Source organism: Symphalangus syndactylus, chromosome 12, assembly GCF_028878055.3.
Source record: "Symphalangus syndactylus isolate Jambi chromosome 12, NHGRI_mSymSyn1-v2.1_pri, whole genome shotgun sequence".
Lineage (NCBI taxonomy): Eukaryota > Metazoa > Chordata > Mammalia > Primates > Hylobatidae > Symphalangus > Symphalangus syndactylus.
The window spans coordinates 129769771-129795951 of record NC_072441.2 but is presented as its reverse complement, the minus strand read 5'-3'; the positions used below and the strand labels follow the sequence as shown (position 1 = coordinate 129795951).

At 49.5% G+C, this 26181-nt stretch overlaps 1 protein-coding gene across 2 annotated transcripts; it reads left to right on the top strand.

Moving 5' to 3' along the window:
• SLC5A9 (solute carrier family 5 member 9) lies at positions 1 to 25087 on the top strand. 2 transcript variants are annotated; one of them, XM_055254869.2, is made up of 15 exons: positions 1 to 326; positions 2140 to 2211; positions 6052 to 6156; positions 6286 to 6360; positions 6478 to 6642; positions 7778 to 7883; positions 8723 to 8803; positions 9124 to 9329; positions 9545 to 9680; positions 11058 to 11165; positions 13132 to 13282; positions 15071 to 15239; positions 16713 to 16928; positions 19811 to 19970; positions 23325 to 25087. In XM_055254869.2, the coding sequence occupies exons 1-15, from the start codon at positions 165 to 167 to the stop codon at positions 23531 to 23533; spliced, it is 2121 nt and encodes a 706-aa protein (XP_055110844.1). In that variant the 5' UTR covers positions 1 to 164; the 3' UTR covers positions 23534 to 25087. The 2 variants fall into 2 exon arrangements, with proteins under 2 accessions (XP_055110844.1, XP_055110845.1); XM_055254870.2 differs by lacking the exon at positions 6286 to 6360.
• The last annotated feature ends 1094 nt before the right edge of the window (positions 25088 to 26181 follow it).

Sequence of the window (26181 nt, the reverse complement as noted above, 5' to 3'; positions counted from 1 at the left end):
GTTGGTGGTAGCAGTTGGGAGAAAAGGAGGCAGGACTGTATGTCCCAGCAGGGCTCAGAGTTTTCTCACCAACTAATGGTGCTTGGGGCAGTTTAATCATTAAAGGAAAGGAATGAAGCCAGGAGCACCTCAAAGTCCAGCCTGCTGTTGACCAACACTAACAGATGAACAAGGAGCTGGCAGCAATGGGGCCTGGAGCTTCAGGGGACGAGGTCAGGACTGAGACAGCTCCACACGTAGCACTGGACTCCAGAGTTGGTCTGCACGCCTACGACATCACCGTGGTGGTCATCTACTTTGTCTTCGTCATTGCTGTGGGGATCTGGGTAAGTGGGCCCTGAGGCTGGGGCCAGCAGGGGAGGTAGTAGTGGTCTCTCAGCTTGGGTGGGGCTGTGGAGCTGGGGCAGGGCTAGGTAGAAAGAAGCAGATCATAGAACCATGGGGCTGAGACGGAAGGGCCTTCAGGAATCAGGCTCCTGATCTCCTCGTTTTTAGAAGGGCAGAGAGGGGTGTGGCTGGTCTGAGGTCACAAGGAGAGTCAGACCAGGCCCCCGACTCCTGACTCCTCTCTGAGCACCTGCTGCCTTCGGCCCCAACCATCCCTGATTGCCGTGAGCCTCACTCCTTCCTTCTTCCCACCCCAAGGCCCCTAACTCTGAGACCTCTTGACCCCTGGCCCTTCAGTCCTGCATTCGTTAGCATCTTGGCTAAGGTGATTTCTAAATGAGTAGGGGCTCATGTGCTCTCAGGGAAGTGTGCCAGGCTAATTCCAAGGTTCCTCTGTTCTCCATTGTTCCCGGGAGCCTCAGTGCTAGAGGCAGGGGCCAGGCTTTGGGGTCAGGGAAACCTGAGTTCAGGTCCCAGCTGCAACAATGAGAACATCATGTCCCTGGGAACAAATGAGGCCTATCAGCTTTCTCAGGTGAACAGTGAGAGTAAGGACTACACTGTGATCATTCAGCAACAAGACACACTGCAGCACCTGGCACGGTGCCTGGTGCCCGATCAACAGGCAATAAATGGCTGCTATTATCACCATGGCATTCTGCAGAAGTGTGAGCACCTTTAGACTCTGCTGTGATTCAAGTCCCAGATGGTCACTTCCTAGGCTGTGGCCAGGTCAGAAACCCTCTCTAGGCCTCAGTTTCCTCATCTATAAAGGGGGGTGAACAGTCCCTGCCTTCTAGTGCTGGTGTGAGGAAGAACTGGGCTAACAGATGATCGCTGGCTCCTGGAAGTGGCCAGCCGAGAAAAGCACCAACTCCTCTGTAACTTTGGACAAATTGCTTCCAATGTTGGGCCTCCATTTTCACATCTGTAAAATGGATCTGTTTTGCTCATATGGCCTCCAAGAGGATCAGAGCTGACACGGGAAATACAAGCAAAAGCTTAACAAGCACAAGGCCCCACACACATTTATCACTCCCTGGTGACTGATTATTTTCCCTTAGGGGAAAGTCAGAAAACTGTTGGCTTTTGCATCTGAATAGCTGCTTCAAGTTAATCCTTCCCTACCCACTGTTCTGCCCTCACCCTGTATCTCCAGAGAATATTCCAACAGGCTGCTAACTGACCACCTACTGGTGTAAGACAGGGAGGTCCTGGATGGGGCTCAGTGGCGTGATCTGACTTCAACCCAGGGCAAGGGAAACTCCACAGCAGTACCCATAACTCTACTCGGGGCTCAGTATCACAGTCAAACTGCAGCCCTCTCTGTCCTCCCGCCTCCAGTGTGGGAGCCCGGCTGGGAGCAGGGAGGGGATCAGCTCAGAGAAAGGGTGAGCACTACACATCTAAGGAGGTGATACTAAATCATACTCCGAAAGCGCACTTTGGGGAGGGAAGGATAAGGGGACAAGAGTGCACAATCAATGGCTTCACACACATGACATCCGTTACCTCCTTTGCTCTTCACACTGGCCCTAGGAGATGAATGGCGAGGCTCACAGAGAAAGTGACTCTGCCAAGACACATAGCTTAGAAACCGTGGAACCAGCCTCAGGCAGCTCTCTTCTGCCTCAGTTTTCACCCTGTGTCCCCACAGCGCCTGCACCGAGGGGAAGGAAATCTGCGTGGAGGTGGTAGGGCAGAGGTTCAGAGAGGCTTGAGAAATCCTCATCCCATCTATTTCCTTTCCAGTCATCCATCCGTGCAAGTCAAGGGACCATTGGCGGCTATTTCCTGGCTGGGAGGTCCATGAGCTGGTGGCCAGTGAGTTGACCCTTCTCAACCACCCCTAGTGCAGAGGCTCCCAACTCTCTTCCCCCCCCCACTATCCAAGCCCTTGTCCCATCTTCTCACACCTGGACCAAGGCAAAGACCTCCTCATTGTGTTTCCTGACTCTGGGCCCCTTCTCTCCCGCCCAAACCCACCCTGCAACCTGAGTGGCCTTGCTAGCACACACCTTGGATAAACATCCCCTGGCCCCTCCTAGGTGTGGCCCTACATCTGGCACTTGACTTGCAATGATGAATCTAGAATGTCCCTGTCCTAGAGAAGCTCAGAGCTGAGTGGGGCAGATAGATTCATAAACATCATATGCACTGCTGAGCCAGAGGGAAGCAGGGGGCACTCACCAGAGCTTGGAAGCCCCTGACCACCCGACAGTGGAGTCAGCTAGGGTTAGGAAAGATTTTGGGGGGAAGGTGACACATAAGCTTAATATTGAAGAGCAGTTAAGTTAGGGGAATCACAGAGGTAAAATCCCCAGCAATCTCAGGGAATCTATCCCCAAACCTTTGTGAGCCACAGTTTCTCCCATCAAGCCACCCCACATTTCTAAGTTGGGGGAATCACAGAGGTAAAATCCCCGACAACCTCAGGGAATCGATCCCCAAACCTTTGTGAGCTACAATTTCTCCCATCAAGCCACCCCACATTTCTATTGGTCCTCAAAATTAACTTCCTCCTCCTAGAATGGGATGGAGGGAGGAAAGCCCTGCCTCAAAAATTACCAGTAGAGTCATCAGCCCCAGTGGTAGCTGAAGCAGTATACACACCCAGGCATGCAAAACTCACACACGGCATGTGTGCATGCCCACTCCCACATGCACACTCTCACACACCCACACGCAACACTCTCACACTCACATGCAAAGGCACCCACACACGTTTATACATGCCCACACTCATACATACTTGCAAACTCATGCACACAATCACACTCCTCACACTCACACCTTCCCTCATGCACTCTCATACACTGTCACAGTCACACTCACATGCACTCACACTCATTTACACACTTACACGTGCACACTCACACCACCAGCCATCTCCACGCCTCTCCCCACCCTTCTCGTTCTCACCACCTTCCCCACTCTCTAGTGGTCACAGACTTGTTAAAGAGTAGCAGAAACACAGGAGGCCTCCAGGGCTCTCTGGAAGGTTTAGGTATCTGGGACAGGAAGAAGTAGGGGCAGCGAGCTCTTGTCCGTCCAGCATGACAGAATCCCCAGGGATGGCGGGGAGCTGGGCCTGGCAGCGCAGGAGCAGTGGCGGGGTCCCTGGTGCTACCAGCCACCTTCTCATCAGGAAGAAGGAAAAACCCTTCAAAATGGTTCTTTTCAGCTAGTGCCCCCCAAATCACAGCCTGGAAATGAAGGAAAGGAGGAGAAAGAAGCAGGACAGAGCAGGTTCCTCTGACCACTTCGGGAGAAGCCCAGGGGCCCTGCTGATTGTCTGGTCAACCCGCAGAGAGCCGAGCTCTGGCCCAACGATTAGTGTGAGGAACCCGAGGCCTCCGAACAAGAGGGAGTCCTTGGCACGCACTCCCAGGTTCCCACTGCGCCCCAAACACACAGCAGGCACCCAGTGGGAAAGAGAGGATGTCCTCCCCATCCTCTGGTGAGCCAGGCTGTGAGCTGTGCCTCCTGCACCTGAGACCTGGGTCCTGCCTGAGGCCGGAGTGAGAACCAGCTCTGGGTAGGGAAAGCTCAGTCCCACCAGCACTGCTGGAGTGTTTGTCTGGGCGTCTGCCCTGCCCTGAGTCTGTGCCCCATGAACAGTGTGTGGCTTGGGAGGCTGAGATCAGAAGGTGAAGTCGCCCATCCTGTTTCAGAGGTCTGCATGGTCCTCCTCCCCATATGGGCCTCCCCTGCTGATCTTGTTGATGTCTCCTGGGTTAGGAGCAGAAGTGAGGTTAGAAACCCTGGGCTGGGTGGCGGTGGAGGTGCCTCACTGCTCCAAGAACTGCCTGGGGGAGGCTTCTTCCCCTGAAGTAGGAGGCCTTGGTGTTCTCTGCTCTAACTGGGTGGTCCAGCCCAGCCCTACAAGCACCCTGGGACCGCCTGAGAAAGGAAGAGTGTGTGTGTGAGTGCCTGTGTGAATTTGTTTCCATGTGTGAGTGTGTATGCATGTGTGAATGTGGGTACTGTGTGTGCATGAGTGTGCTTTGTGAATGTGCACGTGCGTGCATACTTGTGCATGTGAGGGCATATGTATGAGGACATGTGCATGTGTGTGTGTATGTGTGCGACTGTGCAAGTGCATGAGTGCACGTGTGTGTCAGTGTGCATGTGTGTACTGTGCCTGTGTGCATGAGTGCATATGTGCCAGTGTGTGTGCATGTGTGTGTACTGTGCCTGTGTGAGTGCATGTGTCTGTGTGTGCGTGTGTGTACTGTGCCTGTGTGTGAGTGCATCTGCGTGTCAGTGTGTATGTGTGTGTGTGTACTGTGCCTGTGTGTGAGTGCATCTGCGTGTCAGTGTGTATGTGAGTGTGTGTACTGTGCCTGTGTGTGAGTGCATGTGTGTCAGTGTGTGTATGAGTGTGTACTGTGCCTGTGAGTGCCTGTGCGTGTCAGTGTGCGTATGTGTGAGTGTATGTGTACTGTGCCTGTGTGTGTGTGAGTGCACATGTGAGTGTGCATGTGCACGTGTCAGAGGCGCTGGCACCAGGGCCTCAGCAATGTCAGGCCTGTTGCTCATTCTGTGCCTTTACACTGGTTACTGGCTTTGTCTGAATTTCTCAATGCTTTTCCTTTCCTCTCACTTTCTCTCTCACAGCACCTCCGGAAGAACAGGAAGTTGGGCGGAAGTGAGTCCCACATTGTATAGGTGAAGAAGCTGAGGCGTTGATAGAGGAAGTGATTTTATTGTGGTGACATAGGATACAAAAAGGAACACGGCTCTGCCCCCGGCCGTCTCCCCGAGGTCTCCTCAGGCCTCCTCCCAGGCTCCAGAGCCCCTTCCTCTCCCCTTTCTCCCCTCCCTGTCACAGATCCCATCTAATAATAAGAGATAATATTGACCAAGTGCTCATTAAGTGGCAAGCACCATTTGTGTAGTGTTACTGGAGCCAGACAGCCAGGGATTGAATCCTCATTTGGTCACTTACTAGTTGAGACTTGGGCAAGTTACCTATCTGTGCCTCAGTTCACTCATGGGTAAGATGGGGATAAAAGTAGCACTGAGGGTTGTGTCGAGGATTAAATGAGTCCCCATACTCAGAAGGCCAGCTGGTTCCTGGAGATGCTGCACAGGCGCTGACTGCCCTGATCGTGCTGACCATCATCACTGCTCTCTACTGCCTCCAAGTGCTTGGCTGCCCCCCGCCCCCCCGAGAACTAACTCAGCTCAGAGGTCGACCTGGCCTGTGCTCAGTTCCTCGGCTCCTCCCTCTGCCTGGCTCGCCCTGGGGTGGTGGGAGGGCCTTTCCTTCCCTCCTGTAGGGCTTCCCTATCCCCTTCAGCTTCCTTCCTTTGGAGGCCCTCAGACCCATGGCCTCAGGGTGGAGGTCCACACTCCCCACTTTCCAGGCTTCCTTCCCACTTTCCCTTTTTTCCCCACTTCACCATTTACTCACTGGGTGACCTGGAGCCAGCAAATTCATCTTTCCTCACATTAGTTCCTTCCTCTGTAACCTGGGATGACTAATACCCCTCCCTGCGGATATCTGTGGAATTAAATGTATTTATGAATGCAGTGCCTGGCATACAGTGGGTACCCAATAAATATCAGCTCCATGCCTCCTCACTACTCATGGTCCTCACTCCAGATTCATTCAGATCACTCCTGACTCCTGACCCTTGACCCAACTGTGCCTTGCAGATTGGAGCATCTCTGATGTCCAGCAATGTGGGCAGTGGCTTGTTCATCGGCCTGGCTGGGACAGGGGCTGCCGGAGGCCTTGCCGTGGGTGGCTTCGAGTGGAACGTAAGGAAGCTGGCTTGGTTGCTCCAGAATAATGAGGGTCTAACCCACCTCCGTCTCTGGCATTAGTGCTGGGAGGGTCCTTAGAGATGCCTGGGAGGCTACATGGTGAATCGAGAATCCATTTCACAGATGAGGAAATCGAGGTCTGGAGGAGACAGAGGGATCCATCCAAGGTCACACGGGAGGACTGGGGTCAGGTCCCAGGTCCCTTATTTCTCTGTTCGAGGGCCTCCCACAGCACAGCGCTGCCCCTGGGTGGGAAGCCGCCCCTCTGTCTACAACCAGGAACTGGATACCTTCTTCTTCTCCCCACTCTTCCAGGCAACCTGGCTGCTCCTGGCCCTTGGCTGGGTCTTCGTCCCTGTGTACATCGCAGCGGGTGTGGTCACAATGCCACAGTATCTGAAGAAGCGATTTGGGGGCCAGAGGATCCAGGTGTACATGTCTGTCCTGTCTCTCATCCTCTACATCTTCACCAAGATCTCGGTAGGTATCACTGCCATGTGGTCATTGTGTCTGGAAATGCTAATTAGGGAACTGCTGAGTGTATCACCCTGTGCGTGTTGCTGAGGGAAAGCTGACAATCACAGCTGGAAAAAAGGAAGGCGGGACCTATAAACCTTTAACGCATGTTCTGCCTCAGCACTGGGGTACTCAGAGATGAATGATAAATGGTTTTGGAGTGAATGACAGCACCTACACTCAAATAAATCACAATCCAGAGTTCATTCATTTATTTTTTCATGAATGGATTCTTCGTTCAACTGTGCATCAGTTGCCTAGTTTTTGGAGTTAGAAAGGTCTTTAATCTTCCTCTACTGATCTAAAATCAGGAAACAAACCTAGACAGGTCAAATGACCTGCCCAAGCCCACACAGAGGGCTAGCTCTAGAACTGAAGCTGAAGTATGGGTTCCATGACCCAGTCCAGGCTCCTTCCACTCTGTTATGTTTTAGACCCCGTAACAGGTTCACAAAACAATCATGGAATGGTATCTACAAGCATACACTAAAGGGAAATGAATCACTCCATTGCCAGGTCTAGGGCTGAAAAACACTTTAAGTCCCTTGTTCCACCAATGCTTGAGAATCACCCTAAGTCAGCTTAGGCTCAGGCTATAAGCCCATGTCTGCTAATAAACCCAAGTATGTAGATGACCCAGACCCATGCCTATCTGCACCAGGGCTCCTGCCGCATTGGGTCAGCCATGGGCCACCTGGCAGCCAAGCAGGCTTTGCTCTGCCAGGGAGCAGCCAGCAACTCTGATTCTTCCTCTCTTCTCCTAAATGAGCTCTTCTTCTCCAGCCCAGCGCCTTCCTTCACTTCCTCAGCCTTCCACTTCATTCCCCATCACTCTCTTCATGTCTAGCAGACCAACTATGCAATTAAATTTATCTCAGTTTGGAGGCTTTATACAGTACTTCTCTGCTTTAAAGTCTCCATGGCACCTCAGTGTCTGCAAGATAAAACCCACACTCCTTAGCATAGCACTTAAGCTCATTTTCATCATGTGATGAGGGCTGAAGGTGCCCACCTGTTGCTGGGCAGGCAGGTGATGTGTCCATACAACCCTACTGAGGGCCTCGGGTGGCCCGGCCTCTTGGGTCCTGGCTCTCTGCAGACTGACATCTTCTCTGGAGCCCTCTTCATCCAGATGGCATTGGGCTGGAACCTGTACCTCTCCACAGGGATCCTGCTGGTGGTGACTGCCGTCTACACCATTGCAGGTAGGCAGAGAGAAGAGGGCAAGAGGGAAGCTTCTGACTGGCAGAGACCCAGAGAGAAAGACTGAAGGAGAGACAACCAGAGAGAGAGACAGAGTGACAGAAAGCTGATGCTGACGGAGAGAAGGAGAAACAGGAGAGGCAGAGACAAAGAGAGCCCGAGACAGAGACGCAGAAGAGAAGAACACAGGGGCACAGAATAAGAGACACAGGGACAGAGACCAGGGGGATAAAATGGGCAGAAATGGGAGGAGGAACAGGTCAAGCAGAGACAGGGAAGGAGAGACAGTAAGAAATACCGCAAAAGACGAACTGCCCAGGGAGCAGGTTGGAGAGGGGACTATGACCAAAGCCAGAGTCACCGCAGGCTGCCCCAGGCAGAGACCACAACCCACCTCCTCCAAATCTCCTTGCACAGGGCTGGGCACCCTGAGAGGCCAGCACAGGACAGCCTTACTGATGGTTAAGTTGGGGTCCAGAGACGGGGGGCATTTAGATGGGCATTGGGAGGAGAAAGCAGGGAGTACTCCTGGCAGAACTACAAGACAAGGAATGGACTTGGGATATTAAACAATAACACAAAGCTGTGGTGCGATGGCCACAGTCAGCTGTTGTCAAGACAGAAAGAAGGGACCCTGGCACCTTTGACTGTGACCAGCTGGCATCCTGCGGGGGAGGGAGAGGGGAGCACTAGGTGTGGAGAAAGGCAGGTGGCCAGAGTTCCCCTGCTAAGAGGGCTCTGCGTCTTCTCTGGTCTTCCCAGTGTGGCCACGCACAGGGCAGGCAGCCAGAGAGGTCCCCAAACTGGTGCTGACTGATGAGCCCTCTCCTTGGGTCCCCAGGGGGCCTCACGGCCGTGATCTACACAGACGCTCTGCAGACGGTGATCATGGTAGGGGGAGCCCTGGTCCTCATGTTTCTGGGTAAGGAAGAGACCTAAATATACCCCACCCTCATTCTTAAATTCCTCTCTGTCCTGTCTCTGTCACCTCCACAGTTCGACTGAAACCTTCCAGTGCATAGAGCCATGTGAGCCATGTCCCCTCTCCAGGCTGGGGCTCCCAAAGAATGGGGTTCTTGCTACTTCAAACCAAGGGTCTTGAGCCCAAGCCCCATCTTCCTCCTTCATCCCCAATCCCCATGCCAGTTCCAACCTGAGGGCCTACATGAGGCTGGGGCTGGGCTTGCTGAGTGACAGGCTCAGTGGGGTCTCAGGGCTGCTTCACTCACTGTCTCCTCACAGGCTTTCAGGACGTGGGTTGGTACCCAGGCCTGGAGCAGCGGTACAGGCAGGCCATCCCTAATGTCACAGTCCCCAACACCACCTGTCACCTGCCACGGCCCGATGCCTTCCACATGCTTCGGGACCCTGTGAGCGGGGACATCCCTTGGCCAGGTCTCATTTTCGGGCTCACAGTGCTGGCCACCTGGTGTTGGTGCACAGACCAGGTAATCCCCCAGCCAGGCTTAGCCTAGCCTGTCAGGAAGTGGGGTGGCTTCCTGCAGAAAAACCCAGTGTCTGGATGCATAGAGGGTTGGACCTCATTCTGGGACTGTGACTGGACTGGAGAAGGGGCACGGTCATGCCCAGTGTCAGGGCTCACCTGTGGCTTAGGGAGCCTCTCCTCTACCTGCACTGCACTCCTCATTTGCTGCCCTTTCAGGTCATTGTGCAGCGGTCTCTCTCGGCCAAGAGTCTGTCTCATGCCAAGGGAGGCTCCGTGCTGGGGGGCTACCTGAAGATCCTCCCCATGTTCTTCATCGTCATGCCTGGCATGATCAGCCGGGCCCTGTTCCCAGGTAAGAGTGAGCCTTGCTCTCTGGGTATTGGGATCTGGGGGCTTTCAAGGAGTGTCTGGAGAATGGGAATGTGGCCCTGGGCAATGTTAGACCAGAGCAGGGGTTGGCAAGGTTTGTCTTTTAAGAATACATAGCCGGGCATGGTGGCGTGCACACATAGACCCAGCTACTTGGAAGGCTGAGGATCCTGAGTCCAGGAGGCTGAGGCTGCAGTGAGCTGTGATTGCCCCACTGCATTCCAGTTTGGGAGACAGAGCAAGAGAAACCCTGTTGAAAAGAAAGAAAAGTAAAGAAAAGAAAAGAGAAAAGAGGGAGGGAGGGAGAAAGGAAGGAAGGGAAAAGAAAGAAAAGAAGGAAAGAAGAAAAAAAGAAAAGGAAGGAAGGAAAGAGAAGGAAAGAGAAGAAGAAAGGAAGAAAGAAAAGGAGGAGGAGGAGGAAGGAAGGAAGGGAGGGAGGGAAAGGAAAGAAAAGAAAAGAAAAGAAGTCCGGGCACGGTGGCTCACTCCTGTAATCCCAGAACTTTGGGAGGCTGAGATGGGTGAATCATGAGGTCAGGAGTTCGAGACCAGCCTAACCAACATGGTAAAACCCCGTCTCTACTAAAAATACAAAAATTAGCCGAGCGTGGTGGCACATGCCTGTAATCCCAGCTATTCAGGAGGCTGAGGCAGGAGAATCACTTGAACCTGGGAGGTGGAGGTTGTAGTGAGCCAAGATTGCTCCATTGCACTCCAGCCTGAGCGACAGAGTGAGACTCCATCTCAAAAAAAAAAAAAAAAAAAAAGATAGAAAAAAAAAGAACACATAGTAAGCAGTTTAGGCTTTGTGGGCCAAACATATAATAAGTATTTCAGTAGAAAAAATGTGAATCAGAGCCGGGCGCGGTGGCTCACGCTTGTAATCCCAGCACTTTGGGAGGCCGAGGCGGGCGGATCACGAGGTCAGGAGATCGAGACCACGATGAAACCCCGTCTCTACTAAAAATACAAAAAAAAACATTAGCCGGGTGTGGTGGCGGGCGCCTGTAGTCCCAGCTACTCGGAGAGGCTGAGGCAGGAGAATGGCGTGAACCCGGGAGGCGGAGCTTGCAGTGAGCCGAGATCGTGCCACTGCACTCCAGCCTGGGTGACAGAGCGAGACTCTGTCTCAAAAAAAAAAAAAAAAAAAAAAGAAAGAAAAAAAAATGTGAATCAGGTAGTAAGTATATGGACAAGAAATTTACCAAAGACCCAGACACCATTTGCCCTTCAACCTTGTAGACATGGGTCCCTGTCAGAGTCTCCAGTGAACATTATCCTGTAGTTTTGGAAAGCAAATACTAGGCCAACTGAGAAGGCACGAGATCATGGACTCTAACTGCCATCACTTCTTCCACAGACGACGTGGGCTGCGTGGACCCTGATGTCTGCCAAAGAATCTGTGGGGCCCGAGTGGGATGTTCCAACATTGCCTACCCCAAGCTGGTCATGGCTCTCATGCCTGTTGGTGAGTCTCTTCTCCCCACACCCCACTGCACTCTCACCTCCAGCCTCCTCCAATCTCCACTGCCCAGGAGGGAAGGCACTAACATGGATGGGAAGAGGGAAGAAAACTATACACTTCTGCACCCCCATCCTAACACACATACACACTTTTTACAAGCATTTGTACATAAGACACCAGCTTTGTGGGCAGGTTCTGGAGATGCAGAGATAAAAGGCAGGCCCCTGCTCAGGCATCATGCGGTCTCCAGGGTGCCTGGACTTGTCAGAGGCACAATCCAGTGGGACCAGTGTGGTGACCCAGTATGGGCTAAGGGATCCCTAAGAAGGCACCTGACCCAGCTGGAGGATGTTGGGAAGGTCTCCCAGAGGGAAGGAAATGGAGCTGCATCCCAAGTTAAATCTTAGGCAGACACAGCTGCGGGGGCATAGGAAATGTCATTCTAGGGATGAGAAGCTGTGCGTGCAAAGGCCCAGGGTGAAGAGAGGGCATGAAGTCTGAACTGAAAGCATTCCAGTGTGGATTCAAGAGCCAGGAGGAATGAAGACAACCTTCCTGGTGGGGATGTCACAGCCAAGCCTTGTTCTAGAGCAGAGCGCTGGGACACTGCGGGGTTTTGGTCAGAGAGAGCATGACTGGGTTTGTGTTTTAGCAAGACCAGTCTGCGTGGACGACTCTGTATGAGGCAGGCTTGGGGGTAGGCAGGGAGATGGTCCATGGGGCGTTTGCAGCGGTCCAGGTAGGTGGACCAAGTCAGTAGCATCAGAGATGGAGAGAAGGGATTTAAAGATGTTTGTGAGGTTAAATTGACAGGACTTGATTTGAGGGATAATACAGACAGAGAAATCCAAGAAGGCTCCCAGATCTTGGCCTTTAGATGGTGGGTTTATAATGATATTGAGATTAAGGACATACGAAGAGAGGTGGGATTATGGAGGGCAGCAGAGAGTAGAGTTATTCCCTCCCTGTGGTAGAAGGAGGAGTGAATCCGGGCAGTAGTGGCCATGGAGGGAGGCCCAGCTAGGACAGAGCTGCCCTGAGGGGCAGGTTGGAGGTAAACAGGGAGGGGAGCAGAGCAAGGGTCTCAGGTAGCCCTAAGCTCTGTTCTGGGGCTAGAAAGACAATAACTAAAGAGGGGAACAGAAGGCCCCAGAGGGAGATGGGCACCTGAGTTTGGAGCACTTGAGTCTGAGGCACCTGTGACGCTTCAAGGGAGAGAGGGGGACATCAGAAGGTGGTTAAATATATGGATTTGGAACGAAAGAGGACTGAGGTGGCACCAGGGCTGGGATCATCTCCCCAGGGGTGAGCAGCCATATCTCTAGAAGCTTGATCACTGTCAGAGAAACTTCAGATACCAGTGGGTCCCATCCTCCCTTGTTCAAGTGGAAAAATAGGCCCAGAAATGGCAAGGAGCTAGTCCAAGGATCATACATACAGCTGGTTACTTGCAGAGCCAGGAAACAAGCCCAAAGCTGCTACCTCCCAGGCCAGGGCTTTAGCCCAACACCACCATGTCAATGAAGAAGGTATAGAAACACTAAACAGATCCACCTAATTATTAACAATCACCTTTCTCCTCTCCCCAGCAGCAACCCACTAACCAAGTGTCTACAAGCTGTGAAACCTAGACTGAGATGTCAAAGCTTCAGAGAATCTTAGAGATTGCCTAGTCATACACAACTTAATAGGACAGATGAGGAAACTGAGGCTCAGGGTGGGGGGTGGAGGGGCAAGAGTCACCCAAGGCCACATAGCAAGGCAGGGACAGAGCCTGGGCAGAACCCAGCCTCTAGTTCTATGGTCTAGGATTTCTTATCTGTGCTGGATGGGAGCCTCATCCAACCCCTTCCCTCTCTCATCCCCACCCCCAGCTCCTGACTCTACAGAATGCTCCAGCAGCCTCTGTGGTCCTGGCAGAGCCAGCCTTAACAGGCCAGCCGTTCACATGAGCCTTGTCTCTCCCCAGGTCTGCGGGGCCTGATGATTGCTGTGATCATGGCCGCCCTCATGAGCTCACTCACCTCCATCTTCAACAGCAGCAGCACCCTGTTCACCATTGACGTGTGGCAACGCTTCCGCAGGAAGGCAACAGAGCAGGAGCTGATGGTGGTGGGCAGGTGCGCTGGCCCCTCCTTCCCTCCTTCTGAAGTGCCGTCTCCCCTCTCCCCTGCCCTGGGTTACCCTGAACAGATGTGGCTGGGTTGGACGCTGGACTGGCAGCCAGAGCACTGGGTTCAAGCTCCAGCTCTCCACATGATTTCAAGTAAGTCCTTCCCCAACCCTGGACCACTCCTCCTAAAAAACACCTCTTCCCTGGTAACTTTATCTTGGAATTGATCAACAGGGTTATTGAGAGATGAAAAAGTACTCAAGAAATGAAAGGTAAACTGTCTAAGTGCAAGCAAAGTTAGCAAGCAGCTCACCCAAGGTATTCCCAACCAACTCTGGATGTTACACCCGGTTAAAAAAAAATGCTATTAATTTAATCCATCAGATTCACTCTGAACATCTCCTATGCATCACATCCCACATGCAGGGGACCCATGGATGGGTCATATGGCCCTGCCCTCAGGGTGCTCACAGTTTATTAAGAAAGGTAGAAACACAGGTAACACAGCAAGGTATTTGCGTCAGTGGAGATTTTCATAGGAGGGCTGTCTCCAAATGATGCAGAGCCTTGGACACCAAGCTAAGGAATTTGAACTTTATCTTGTGGGTAACAGTTTTATGCTTTTAAAAGCATAACTTGGTGGCTAAAATTTTTGGTTTTCCATAGGCTGGAGATTTGTAGTTTACATAAGGTTAAGGGGCCCTTTTTTAGATCTTTGCTTCATAATCAAAGGTTCCCTAACTTGGATTTCTGGACTAAAGTTCTCACACTTTGTGGATAGGTACTTGAATTTAGGAATCTTGCTCTTTCACATCTCCCTGCATTTGCACTCACTGTTCTTTCCACTAGATGCCTTCTGCCCAGGGCTGCCTAATGGATTCCTACTGCCTGCTCATCTGTGCACCCCCAGCCCTAGGCAAGGTGACTGGCCATTGCAGGATCTGAGTGCAGGACAGATTGTGCAAAGAGGAGGGGGACGAGCGGCAGGGAAGCTACTTGGGTAGCTGATGCTCTAGTGGAGTCTGAGAGAGGCAAAATGGGAGGAAAAGGAGAGGAGAAGACAGGTATGCAGTGACATGTCAAAAGAAGCATTCCTTATCTGTGCACATGAACTGGTTTTGCTACCATTTCCTCAATCAGTGAGGTTCGGGCTCTATCTACTGGTCATATGTGTTATTGCACCCAACACATCCAAGAAAAGTTTTTCATCAACTTCACACAACTGCAAAATCATACATGCAGAATGCTTTGGGGACTTAGGTCTGAGCCACAGTTTGTTGAGAGGGAGTCAGGTGAATAAGTGGGATTCTTTCCCAAGATCAATGATGCCACAGTAAGGGAGAGAGGATCAGTGCCTGGAGGAGGGAGCAGTCCCTGGAAGCTGCAGTCACCTGGGAAAGAGCTGCCCTACACAGGGCTGGGATGGAAAAGAGGAGAAGACATTCTAAGCAGAGACCAGAGGCCTTTGACTGGGGTGGGGGGTGGGGTGGAATGTATGAATTCCTCTTTGAATAGCAACAGGTGGGTGACATGACCTTGAAGGCTTCTAATATATAAGTGCCACGGAGGCATTAGAATTATAAGTTTCTTCAGTTCCAAAATTCCAATATTCTGGGATTTTAAGACTCAGTTTCTGAATCTTAGTATTTGAGATTCCAGCTGCCAACCTTCTCTGATCTAGTGATTGTGCATTCCCCTCCCTTCTCCCTTCCTGGTTCCTGTGCATCACCTTCACCCCACACCACACCATGCCCACCCGAGAGTGTGCCTCAGTGCCCTGTGCTCTCTCTGGCAGAGTGTTTGTGGTGTTCCTGGTTGTCATCAGCATCCTCTGGATCCCCATCATCCAAAGCTCCAACAGTGGGCAGCTCTTCGACTACATCCAGGCTGTCACCAGTTACCTGGCCCCACCCATCACCGCTCTCTTCCTGCTGGCCATTTTCTGCAAGAGGGTCACAGAGCCCGTGAGTGCAGTGTACCTGTCTCTCACATACAGCAGAGGGGCTGGAGACCTGGTCTCTCAATCACCTGGTCTCTGTGACCTTGGGAAAATCCACTTCCCCTCTAGGCTTCCATTTTCCTGACCACAGCATCCAGCCTAGATTCATTCATTCACTCAACAAACATTTATCAGTCTTATAATGGCAGCTCCAGGGATGCAGTGGTTTACGAGATTCACATAGATGTGCCATCACTTGGCCGGCAGAGAGATCATTGAATAAACAATAGTAATAAAGTATGCTGGCTGGTGGGAGAGTAAAGAGCACAAGCACCTAACCTATGGGGCTCCTGGGAGGAGTCAGGGAAGACTTCCTAGATGAAGTGACATCTGAGCTAAGGCCTGAGGGATTAATGAGAGGGGGAAGAATGTTCCAGACACAAGGAACAGTGTGTGTGAACGTGCAAGAAAGACTGTAATAACTCTAGGGTCTGTTCCATGTCTAACACTATACGGTTCTATGTGTAAGCAAAATAACAGCAATGACAATGATGATGACAAAATGTGACCTTACAAGGGTTCCTGCACATGCATCATTCATACAATGCCACTGACACCTGACAGAATCTGGGAGGAAGCTAGGGGTACCCCAGGGCTGGAGCCTTGATTACTCCCCAGGATAGCCTAGAAGAGACAGGCTGGCTGTACCATGAGAAGCTGAGGGATATCATGGACACCAGTCCACAAAAACAATGTGAGAGCTCAAGGTCATTGAAAATGAGGTCATAGAACTCCCTCCCTTGATGGTGCACCTAAGCAAGTGTCTACCGTCTGCACAGGTCTCATCTCACTGACAACCATGCCGCACAGCAGGACCTGGTTGAACTCTGGGTGTTTCTGCTCATTCCAAAGTTTTTGAAATCAGGATCAGTATCTCCCATACTATTACATGCTGGGAACAGGTACAGGTTAGGGCCAAATGGAGCTATAAAGAAGAAAGACATGAGAGGTATCAGAGCTTTTCTTAAAAACAATATCAATGAAAGGAAAGTCTCTATTCTGATTTCTGATTTATCATAACAGAAGGTTGGGAAGGAGATCCTGTTATTCCCTGATTATTACAAAAGCTTATTCCATTATAGTTGAATATTAACCATCTGTTAATTAACTTAGTACTGATTTAAGTTTATGAATTTTTAAATTACTGCCCCCAATGAGAAAATTCTGAGTCAGCAAAGCCGAGTCATTCGTTCAGTCAGTTCACAATGGAGCCAGGATTCAAATCTTAGTCTATCTGACTCTAGAGCCCCTATTCCTCTGTGCCTTTAGGTCAAGACAAGTCTCAGCATTAATGGGGAACTCATTTTCCCATTAGTAGATGGATTTGCCCAACATAGTAATGAACCAGTGGGAGAGAGATTTGGGGACAAAGTAGTTTTACCTTCCTAGGGTCTCCCACCTGGATCTCACTTCAGCTCGTGTCTGCCCTCTCTCACAGGGAGCTTTCTGGGGCCTCATGTTTGGCCTGGGAGTGGGGCTTCTGCGCATGATCCTGGAGTTCTCATACCCAGCGCCAGCCTGTGGGGACGTGGACCGGAGGCCAGCAGTGCTGAAGGACTTCCACTACCTGTACTTTGCACTCCTCCTCTGCGGGCTCACTGCCATTGTCATCATCATCCTCAGCCTCTGTACGACTCCCATCCCTGAGGAACAGGCAAGTGTTGTGCTCATACTGAGGCCCTCCAGAAATGCTCTCCCTTCCCCCATAGCCTAGAATTCCACTGCTGACTTTTACTCTGTTGGGTTATGGTCTCCCCTGTGGCCACACAGATGTCCTTGGGAGGGAAAGTGCCTTGGGCTACGAATTCCCCAATGAAAAGTAATTCATTCAACTCAAAAATTACTCAGTGAGTACTTACTATATGCTAGGCACTGTGCTAGGCTTACAAAGATGAATGGTCCCTGCCAGAGACTATCCTCAGGGGGAAACAGATGCTGACACAAGCTGTCATTATACAAAGAGAAAGTGCAGAAGGACCAAGCTCGACCAGAGGGGCCAAGCACAGAGGGAGAGGCAGTCATCTCCTGGGGGCCCAGGGAGGGCACACTGACGAGGACACTTTGAATTAGACCCTGAAGAATGAATAGAGGATTTTTGAGTGGCCAAGAAACAAATACAAGAGAAAAGAAACAGAGAGCTTACTAGGCAAAGAACTCAAATAGAAATCCTCCCCTGTCACAAGCAACGGCCCTTGAACACTTACAGCCTACAGCTAGGGCTGCTGAAATAAAAGACCACCGATTGGGTGACTTAAGCATCAGAAATGTATGGTTTCACAGTTCCAGAAGCGATAAGCCTGAGATCAAGTGTCTGCAGCGTTGGTTTCTTCCAAGGTTTTTCCTCTGTGGCTTGTATAAGACTGTCTTCCCCTATGCCTGCCTGTGACTGAATCTCCTCTTCTTTTAAGTCATAATGGATTATGGCCCATTCTGGTGACCTCATTTAACCTTAATTTTCTGTAAAGACCCCATCTCCAAATATAGTCACATACTGAGGTACTGGTGGTTAGGACTTCGACACAGAAATTTTGGGAGGACACAATTCAGCCCATAACAGAGCCCATGCTGGAAGACAGTCCCTGAAACACTGAGTGGATATCACGGATAATCTTTTGATGGATGGTGCTTTAGAGTTTGCAAGACGACTTTATACCCTTGGTTTCACTGATTCCTACAAAAAAGCAGGGCCTTCCCAGGATGACTTCTCCAGTGGCTCACACCAGAAATGAGCCCCTCCTCCTGCTGAATCCTCAACCTCTTCTCCATTGCCTGTTTCCTCACTCTTCTTCCCGAAGTCTTCCCCAATTGAAAATTCTTCCCTGAATCCTGTTACCCTCTAGTTCCTGCTGCCTCCCTCTCCTCCCTTCAATAGCAGACTTTTGCAAAGAATGGTTTCCTTTCCCAGCTTCCACTTCCCACCTCTTGCCTGCTTCTCAACCCGCTGCTGTCTGGCTGTTGTCCCCAACTTTCTGCTGAAATTGCTCTCACTGAAGTCACTGATAACATCTTATTGCTAAAATCAAAGGTCATGTTCCTGTCTTTATCTTAAGTGAATTCCCAAGAGAACTGGACACTACTGACCACCTTCCTGCACCCCGAAGACCTCTCTTCTGTTCACTTCCATGAAATATTTCTTCCCTAGGTTTTGCTTTTTTGTTGTTTGCTTTGCCTACCCTTCCAATCACTCTTTTGACTTCTTCACAGGCTTCTCTGTCTGCTCCTGAAATATCAGTGTTCCTTAGGAACCCATCTATGGCCTATAACCTGTCTCACCCTACAACACCCGTGGGCTATAAATTCAACAACTTTCTATATAAAGTTGACCCTCAATTCTCTATCTACAGCCAAAACCCCTCTCCCAAGATTCAAACCCCAAAATCCAACTGTCCCCTGGTGACATAAAGAGACACAGTCCATATGCTACTGGTGACACCCATTAGAAGTATTAGGTAAGGTTTATTGAGAGATATTTACAAGCAAGGAAGCTTCCCAGGCTCTCCTGATCCCAGAGAGATGCATGCTTGGGCCCAGCACAGTGGCAAGTAAGAAGTTGGGAGCAGGATAAGGGATACCCAGCTCAACATGCACCAGAAAGCTGCCTTAGAGCTCAGGCAGCGGTGAGTCCAGCACCACTGATATGAGGCAGAGAACTGCTGTGTTTTAGTTTACTGAGCCACCAAAAAGGAGAAGAGAGAAAGCCACCAGGGCCATCCAAGGAAGTAAGTTTTATTTCTCCTCGCCTGAACATCTCCACTTGGCGGACCCGCAGACTCCTGAAGCACATCATCATATTTGTGTGTGTACATGTTCTCTCTCTCTATCTCTATCTCTCTTCCTTCTTTCACCAGCACTAATACCCACTCCTTGTCCTGTGTTCTCTATTCCTGGGAAAGGCACCACTACATGTCTGGTCACCCAAGGCAGGAACCCTGGAGCCATATTAGCCTCTCGAGTGTCCCTCACCTGGCTCTTTCAGTCAGTCACGGTGTCCTGATTTCACCTCCTTTACCCATTTCCTCAGGTGCCCATTATTTTTGGCTCCACTTTTACAACATCCTCCAGGCTGGACCCATTTCAATTCACTCCAAGAGACCTTGGAAGATCCCGGCACTTACAGTCTCTATCTTCTGCTTAAAGTCTGCAGTGACTCTCCATTGCCTATAGGGTTTTTGTTCTTTAAGCTACAACTCCTCAGCCTGACCTTTGAAGACTTGTTCTCAAGTGCCTGCCTCCCTGTCCAGCCTCGTTTGCCTCAGTCTGTAAAATCCATGAGGACAGGGCCCAGGTGTGTTTCAGGTCTGTATTCCAGCACCTGGCGCAAGCCTGGGGTAGAGCACCTGGTGTAGAGCAGGAAGTGCTCATATTTGAAGAAAGAGGAAGTCAGGGCTAAGATCCAAGCCTCCTGACTCCCAGCCCTGGCCTTGTTCTTTGGACTCTTTGCTTTTGCTCAGATGGCCTTCCATAAATGGGCCTCTGTTTTTCTACAGCATGACTTCTCTCCAAGGCAACTGACTCCAGTGTCTTCTTTCCCTCCAGCTCACACGCCTGACATGGTGGACTCGGAACTGCCCCCTCTCTGAGCTGGAGAAGGAGGCCCACGAGAGCACACCGGAGATATCCGAGAGGCCAGCCGGGGAGTGCCCTGTAGGAGGTGGAGCAGCGGAGAGCTCGAGCCTGGGCCAGGAGCAGCCTGAAGGTAGGCTGCGGCGGGCCGGGGGATACTCATCACAGAGGAACAGGGGAGACAGACCTATGTCATGGGCAGCCTTTGGGATGGGGCCTCTGAGAGAGCCCAATAAATATCACCCTAACTCCTTTCCCACGGGGCTAATGAGTCAGGCAGATCGGAGCCAAAATAGTGCCCTCATTGCTGATCAAGTGTAAGTAAGTGGGAAGAGTTGGTTTATATCTATAGGCAGATGCACTTCCTAATACTGAACCCCCGTATTCCACAGAGGTACCCATCCAGTCACCAGCAGATCTGATCAGGGCACAGAATAAAGAGGGCATGCTTGGCTCAGCCCTGTCCTCCCTGTAAAGAAGGACAGGGCTGAGCCAAGCACGTCCTCTTTATCCTTCCCAAATTTACCAACACGGAAGTCCCTTCACCTCCCCTAGGTTGAATGAGTACAAGGGCAGAAAATCAAAGAATGTTACACCCACGATGTTCCCTCCACATGGAAGGAAACATGAGGCATGACAAAGAAACCCCTCACCCGTGTCGCCACCACCACTTTTCCTTATTACGTATTTATCTCCCCCTGGGCTCAACGAGTCTGCCTGTAGTGATACAGAAGCGTGGTTGTCCCTCGTGGGATGAGAGCAGCCATGCCTCCATACACTTATGTTTTCATGAGGTTCCTCCAAAACACCTCCCACACCTCTGGGTGTCTCCTCGAGCTGCTGATGGGCCATATAACATATGAAGTGCACCCCTGGAGGTTTCTACATGTGTTAGAAGATTATGTCAGTTAAATCTACTCCAAGGCTACACAGTATCTAAAGTTGAAAATTATTTGAAGACATGATTTGAGGTACCTGTGTTAGATACAACGCAGCTATAACCTTCCTGGAGTGAAATGAAATAACAGTATCAAAACATTCTAATGATAGAGTGAAAACATTATAAAGATTTTTTCAATTATAAAATTCCCAAGGAAAATGTTAAACTCTATAAAGCTCCACCTGGGTGACAAAATAATCTAATCTATATGCCAAATCCCAGTGACATGCAATTTACCTATATAACAAACCTGCACATGTATCCCTGAAACTAAAATAAAAGTAAAAGAAAAAAAAGGCATCCCAGGAAAATAAATAAATAAATTCCGAAAAGTTAAATAAGTTTGCAAATTAAAGTCCAAAATTAATCTCTCTTGCCCTTGTGAATTAAAAATTCAAAGACATTTAATTCTTAAATTTATTTTCTGCCTCAGTGAAAGAAAGTCTCAATACAAGTAGGTGAATAAGACATAGTCTCTGTCCCCAAGGAGGTGAGAATCTCTTGGAGGCAAACAGGTAGTGCAAAGATGTAGAGTTTACACTAAAATGGATAAAAATGTCAATAACGTAGTAATATTGGGCTTTTAAACACAATGGCATGTCATTGTTTATAACGTCCAGGCAGAGAAATAAAATGCATCTTCATGTGAAAAAACAGTAAAATCATTAAGATTTTTTTTAGAAAGAGGTTTCAGTGCCTGGATGGAGTTAGGGTTCCCTCAGCAGCTGCAACTGCTTTCTCTCATTGGATTGGCCATAGCTCTAGTTTTATACCAGCCTCTCATTTGCCAAACTTTAAATAATTCTAGAGAGCTAAGAGCACAGACAGGATTAGCAAAGCATCACTTGCCGCACCAGCATGGCTGGCAATGCCATGCCACTCAGTTCTCGTGACTTTGCCGGGTTTTAGGGGCCCTATACTTTCCTCCAGACCTGAGAAGGCTCCCACCTTTCTTGAGGCCCTTCACCTTTGCTTTAAGGCCTTGATTCTAGAGAAACAGCCACTTGCCTAGAGTTAATGACATCATAAGCCCCAGAATCCCACCAAGGTCTAAGGCTCAAAGCTTCTTCCCAAGCTACAGCAGTTAAAAGCCAATAATCCAGTATAAAAAGCTATTCATAATGATGGATATAATTTTTTCCAAACTTTCATGGTTAAAACCCACATAGGCTCACTTCAGAAGACACTACTGAAGATCAACATCACCTTGCCTGGTCTTATCAGTTGCCCCAGTTACTTCATGGTATATTTTGCTTTGCAAATATATATATATATATATATATATATATATATATAAAACCTCTGTGTGTGTGTGTGTGTGTATATATATATATACACACACATACACACACACACACACATATAACCTCTGTCTCAGAAGGTTGCCAAGGGAATCAAAAGAGAGAATGTTTGGAACAGCTTGGAAAATGATAACGCCTAGTACAAACGAAATGCTGAGTTCATATTATCGTTAGTGCAGTTCTGTTGCTATGTGACCTTAAATAAGTCTCTTCCCTTTCCTGAGACTTTTTTCTCCTCTGTGCAATCAGGGAGCCAGACCAGATGGCATCCAAGGTTCTTGCATCTCTGACATCCTGTGGTTTTATTGAACTTACCAGCTACCACATTCTAAACCCATTAACATAATAAAGCATTCATTCCCAGTGCATTCTTTTCAATCTCAATGAAAGGATTTTTACATTAATTTTATTTGTAATATAATATCTGCTGATCTAAAAAAAATTAAGAATATTTACCTTATTACTTCTTTTGAATTTAGTTTTTAGTGAATTGCGTTACCTTTTAACCTCAGAGCAGGTCCCTTTCTCACCCCGAGGAAGCCCATGTCTGCATGGGTTCGGTCTCGTGCACATTTAGAATATCATATACACCAGAACCTCTCCCACTGCTCCAGCACTGGTAACTTTTTAAAGTGCTGTCCAATTTCCATCCTCATTTGGTAGTCAGAACAACCCAGAGAAGAATGGGGCATATGTCATTGATACATCTGAGACAGAAAGAACCTCCAGCTCAGAGAAGCTGAGTGATTTGCATATGGTCTCACAGTCAGCTAATGGCAGAGCTGGCCCTGGAACCAGATTTCTGGCTTGCAGCCCAGTGCCCTTTCCAATTGCGGTTGTAGCAGTCTGTCTGGTTCAAATGCTTCCTTCTTCCTGGGTGAGATAATGCTCCTTCCTTCTTCCCTTATTCAGGACTTGTGCTATGAATTGGGATGAACTACATTATCCTGCCACCTTAATACACCATCCCCTCTCCAAGAAAGTAGTGCTTCCACTACATGACTGTTTGGGTGCTGTGGCCAAGATCAGAACTTAGTCTAGAGTACCAGCTCAGCACCCAGTCTGTGGTTTGCAGAAAGTACAAGTCAATGGCTTTACCCCTCCCCATTTTCTGTACACCCCCCATACTTTCCATCAGTTTCTCACCATCTCTCTCCCTCCCCTACTCTCCTATCACTTTCCTTTCTCCAATCTTCTTTGCCTCTCCCCTCCTGCTCTCCTTCGTCTTCTGGCTTTGTCCCTCCAGCCCCAAGCAGGTCCTGGGGAAAGTTGCTCTGGAGCTGGTTCTGTGGGCTCCCTGGAGCGCCAGAGCAGGCCCTGAGCCCGGCAGGGAAGGCTGCGCTGGAACAGAAGCTGACAAGCATTGAGGAGCAGCCACTCTGGAGACATGTCTGCAACATCAATGCTGTCCTTTTGCTGGCCATCAACATCTTCCTCTGGGGCTATTTTGCATGATTCCACAGGCCTGGCTTCAGTGTAGACAGATTAAACAAAGCCCAAGCCTGTCAGCCACAGAAACAGCTCTCCTCTTAGTTTGCTGTCTAAACTGGAGACCACAGAAGTCAAGACTGCAAGCTCCCCTGAGGAGAATCCAACTCAACCTGCACACTTGACAAGTGGAGAAACAGAAGCCCAGAGAGAGCACTGGGTTTGTTCAGGGCCACCCAGCAGGAGTCACACGGGGTTTCCCCACTCTTTCTGGTACATTGCCGTACAGACCTACCTTAAACACAGTTTCCACCCTCTTCTTGAATGTATTCAGTAGCCTTTACTGAATGTGTGTCTTGAGATTAGAAAAGTGGAGGATACAAGAAAAGGAGCAGCAAGAAATTTGCAAAACTCCAAGAGCACCTTTGCTCCCCCTTATCCTCCTTCCTCTTCCCCTTTCTGGTTCCCCTACCTCTCTATCTATCTTTCTATTCTCACCAATAATCTATTTGTAGCATGAATTTACCCAGGAGGGTCCTATATTTCCATTGGTGGCTCCCCAGTGGTGGCTGTCAGACCTGAAGAAGTGGGGAGCCAAGGGTGGACTTTAAGCATGGTGACAGATAGTATTTTGGGCAGAAAGCTCTTGGACAAGGGACTATCCAAAGCACTATTTAAATTCTGCCTCTTCCTACTCTCTAACCCAAATATGCACGAAATCTCTATGGCCTTGAGAAGCAGTTGGAGAGACATGACTTGTTAAAACCTCGAGGAATCAAGACATGTTACTCTGTATTTAAGGGTAAGCCCCAGAGCCGGCAGCACAAACAGCCTGGGAGCCACTGTGCCTGTGCCTCTCTGTCCTACTCCCTTTGCCTGCCATGTATCCACAGTTAAGTGTCCCTTCACCAGGAAGCTGCCGCAATGTCCAAACCTGGGTCAAGGTCCCACTCCTGCTCCCATAGCCTTGGACCTGCTTCTGTCACAGCACTGATCACACCGAGATGGAAGACTCCAGGGGGCAAGGACCGAGGGCCATGTCCCAAGTGACTTTTGTACCCAGAAAATAACAGCTGTTCAATAAATGTGTATTGAGTTCATTAGTTCTCCACGGTCCTGGTAGGCTTTGTGCTACAGCTGGCTGGGTAGTGACTTGGAGTGTTAGCTGTTAGGGGTGAGTCTCCTTGACTTGGAGTTTAAGTAACTGAGTCTCAGACACCTAGAGTGAGAGCACAGCCCCAGCCTACTGACAGACACCAGGTGAGGGCATGCCTTTCTTCTGTCTCCCAGTCAGGGCTGCCCCTACTCTCATCCATTTACACTGACCAGTAATTACAACTGGATACAAATAAAATGCTATTTCTTTGAGGTGTAGACACAGCAGATTCTATGAATACCTCCTGTCGCTGCAGCCTCCACATTTTTGTTTCCATTGACCTTTTGACCTCACTTGCTTCTCACCTTAGTTGGCTCTGCCCTCTCCGTTGTTCCCCATTGATCCTTACTGAGAACTCAGTTTTCCCTTGATTTCTCCCAAAACCTTTCATACTAGTATTTGTGTGTGACATATTATATTGAAGGTTTGGGAGAAGAATTTTAAACCACAGAAGCACAATCTAAAATTTGATACTGAATATCTTATTTTTAAATGTTCCTCAGGAGCCCGCTCCCAGAATTTCTCAGAGGTCTCTTCCTCAATCTCCGATTTCCTACCTTCTGCCTGGCTCTTGGTGCCTCCCCCTCTGTAGATTTGAGAGATGTCTCTCCATTCCTCCAATCTTGGCCCTCCTCCTCCTTTATTGTCCTGTTATTGTACTGAGCCTCTACTAAACTCCGGACGTATCTCATCTGACCCAAAGACAAGACGTGCTGTTGAATACAGTAGGACCGCAGAAGGGTGGCCACTCCCCTTCCCTACCATTTTGCCTGATTAATTCCTACTTATTCTTCACATCTCAGCTCAAAAGTCACATCCTAAGTAAAGCCATGTAGTCCCAGTCATGATCTTAGCACAGACACCTACACCCCAAAGATGAGCCCCTAACATCCAAGATACAGTCTCATGATCCCCCAACTTTGCCTTCAAAGCATATGTCAGTGTATACTACTATATTTGTGTGATTATTTCATTAATAGGCATCTCTTCCCCTAGATTGTGAGCTCCCTACTGAATCCCTTTCACCTAGATAGGTACCTGGCACATGATGGGTACAAAATTTTGTGTTATATGAATAAGTGAAAGAATAAATGAATGAAATGAGTGAGTGAAAGGGCACCCCTAGCAGAGGAAACCAAAGATTAAAAACACAGAGGTGGGAAAAATCATGACATAACTAGGAACAAAAATAGTTTTAAATGTCGGGAGTAGAAGATATATGTGGACAGGACCACTGCTAGTCCTTATGCTTCATTGTGAAAGTGAGCAAAAGATGCCTTTCTTCTTGGCAGATACAGATCCTCACTATAGGGTGACAGGTGGCAGCCAGAGCCCACGCTCACTTCAGCTCCCACATGCCCCTATTGGCCAGGTGTATTTGTGCAGGGCACCACCTGCACATCCATGAGTGGTAGGCCTGCATGTTGGGGAATGGGTAGTGCAGTGACTGGGAGGTAAGCAGGTGATAGCTCAGGAAGGAAGTTCCATGCTAAACTTGGGACTTCATCTCTTACCCGGA

Bases quoted from the DNA above. Each gene is read 5' to 3' on its own strand.
- SLC5A9 (XM_055254869.2), top strand. From the start codon at position 165: ATGAACAAGGAGCTGGCAGCAATGGGGCCTGGAGCTTCAGGGGACGAG. The intron at 6,361-6,477 runs GTCCCTTATTTC...CCACTCTTCCAG, and splicing joins GGACTGGGGTCAGGTCCCAG to GCAACCTGGCTGCTCCTGGC. The intron at 16,929-19,810 runs GCAAGTGTTGTG...CTTTCCCTCCAG, and splicing joins CTCCCATCCCTGAGGAACAG to CTCACACGCCTGACATGGTG.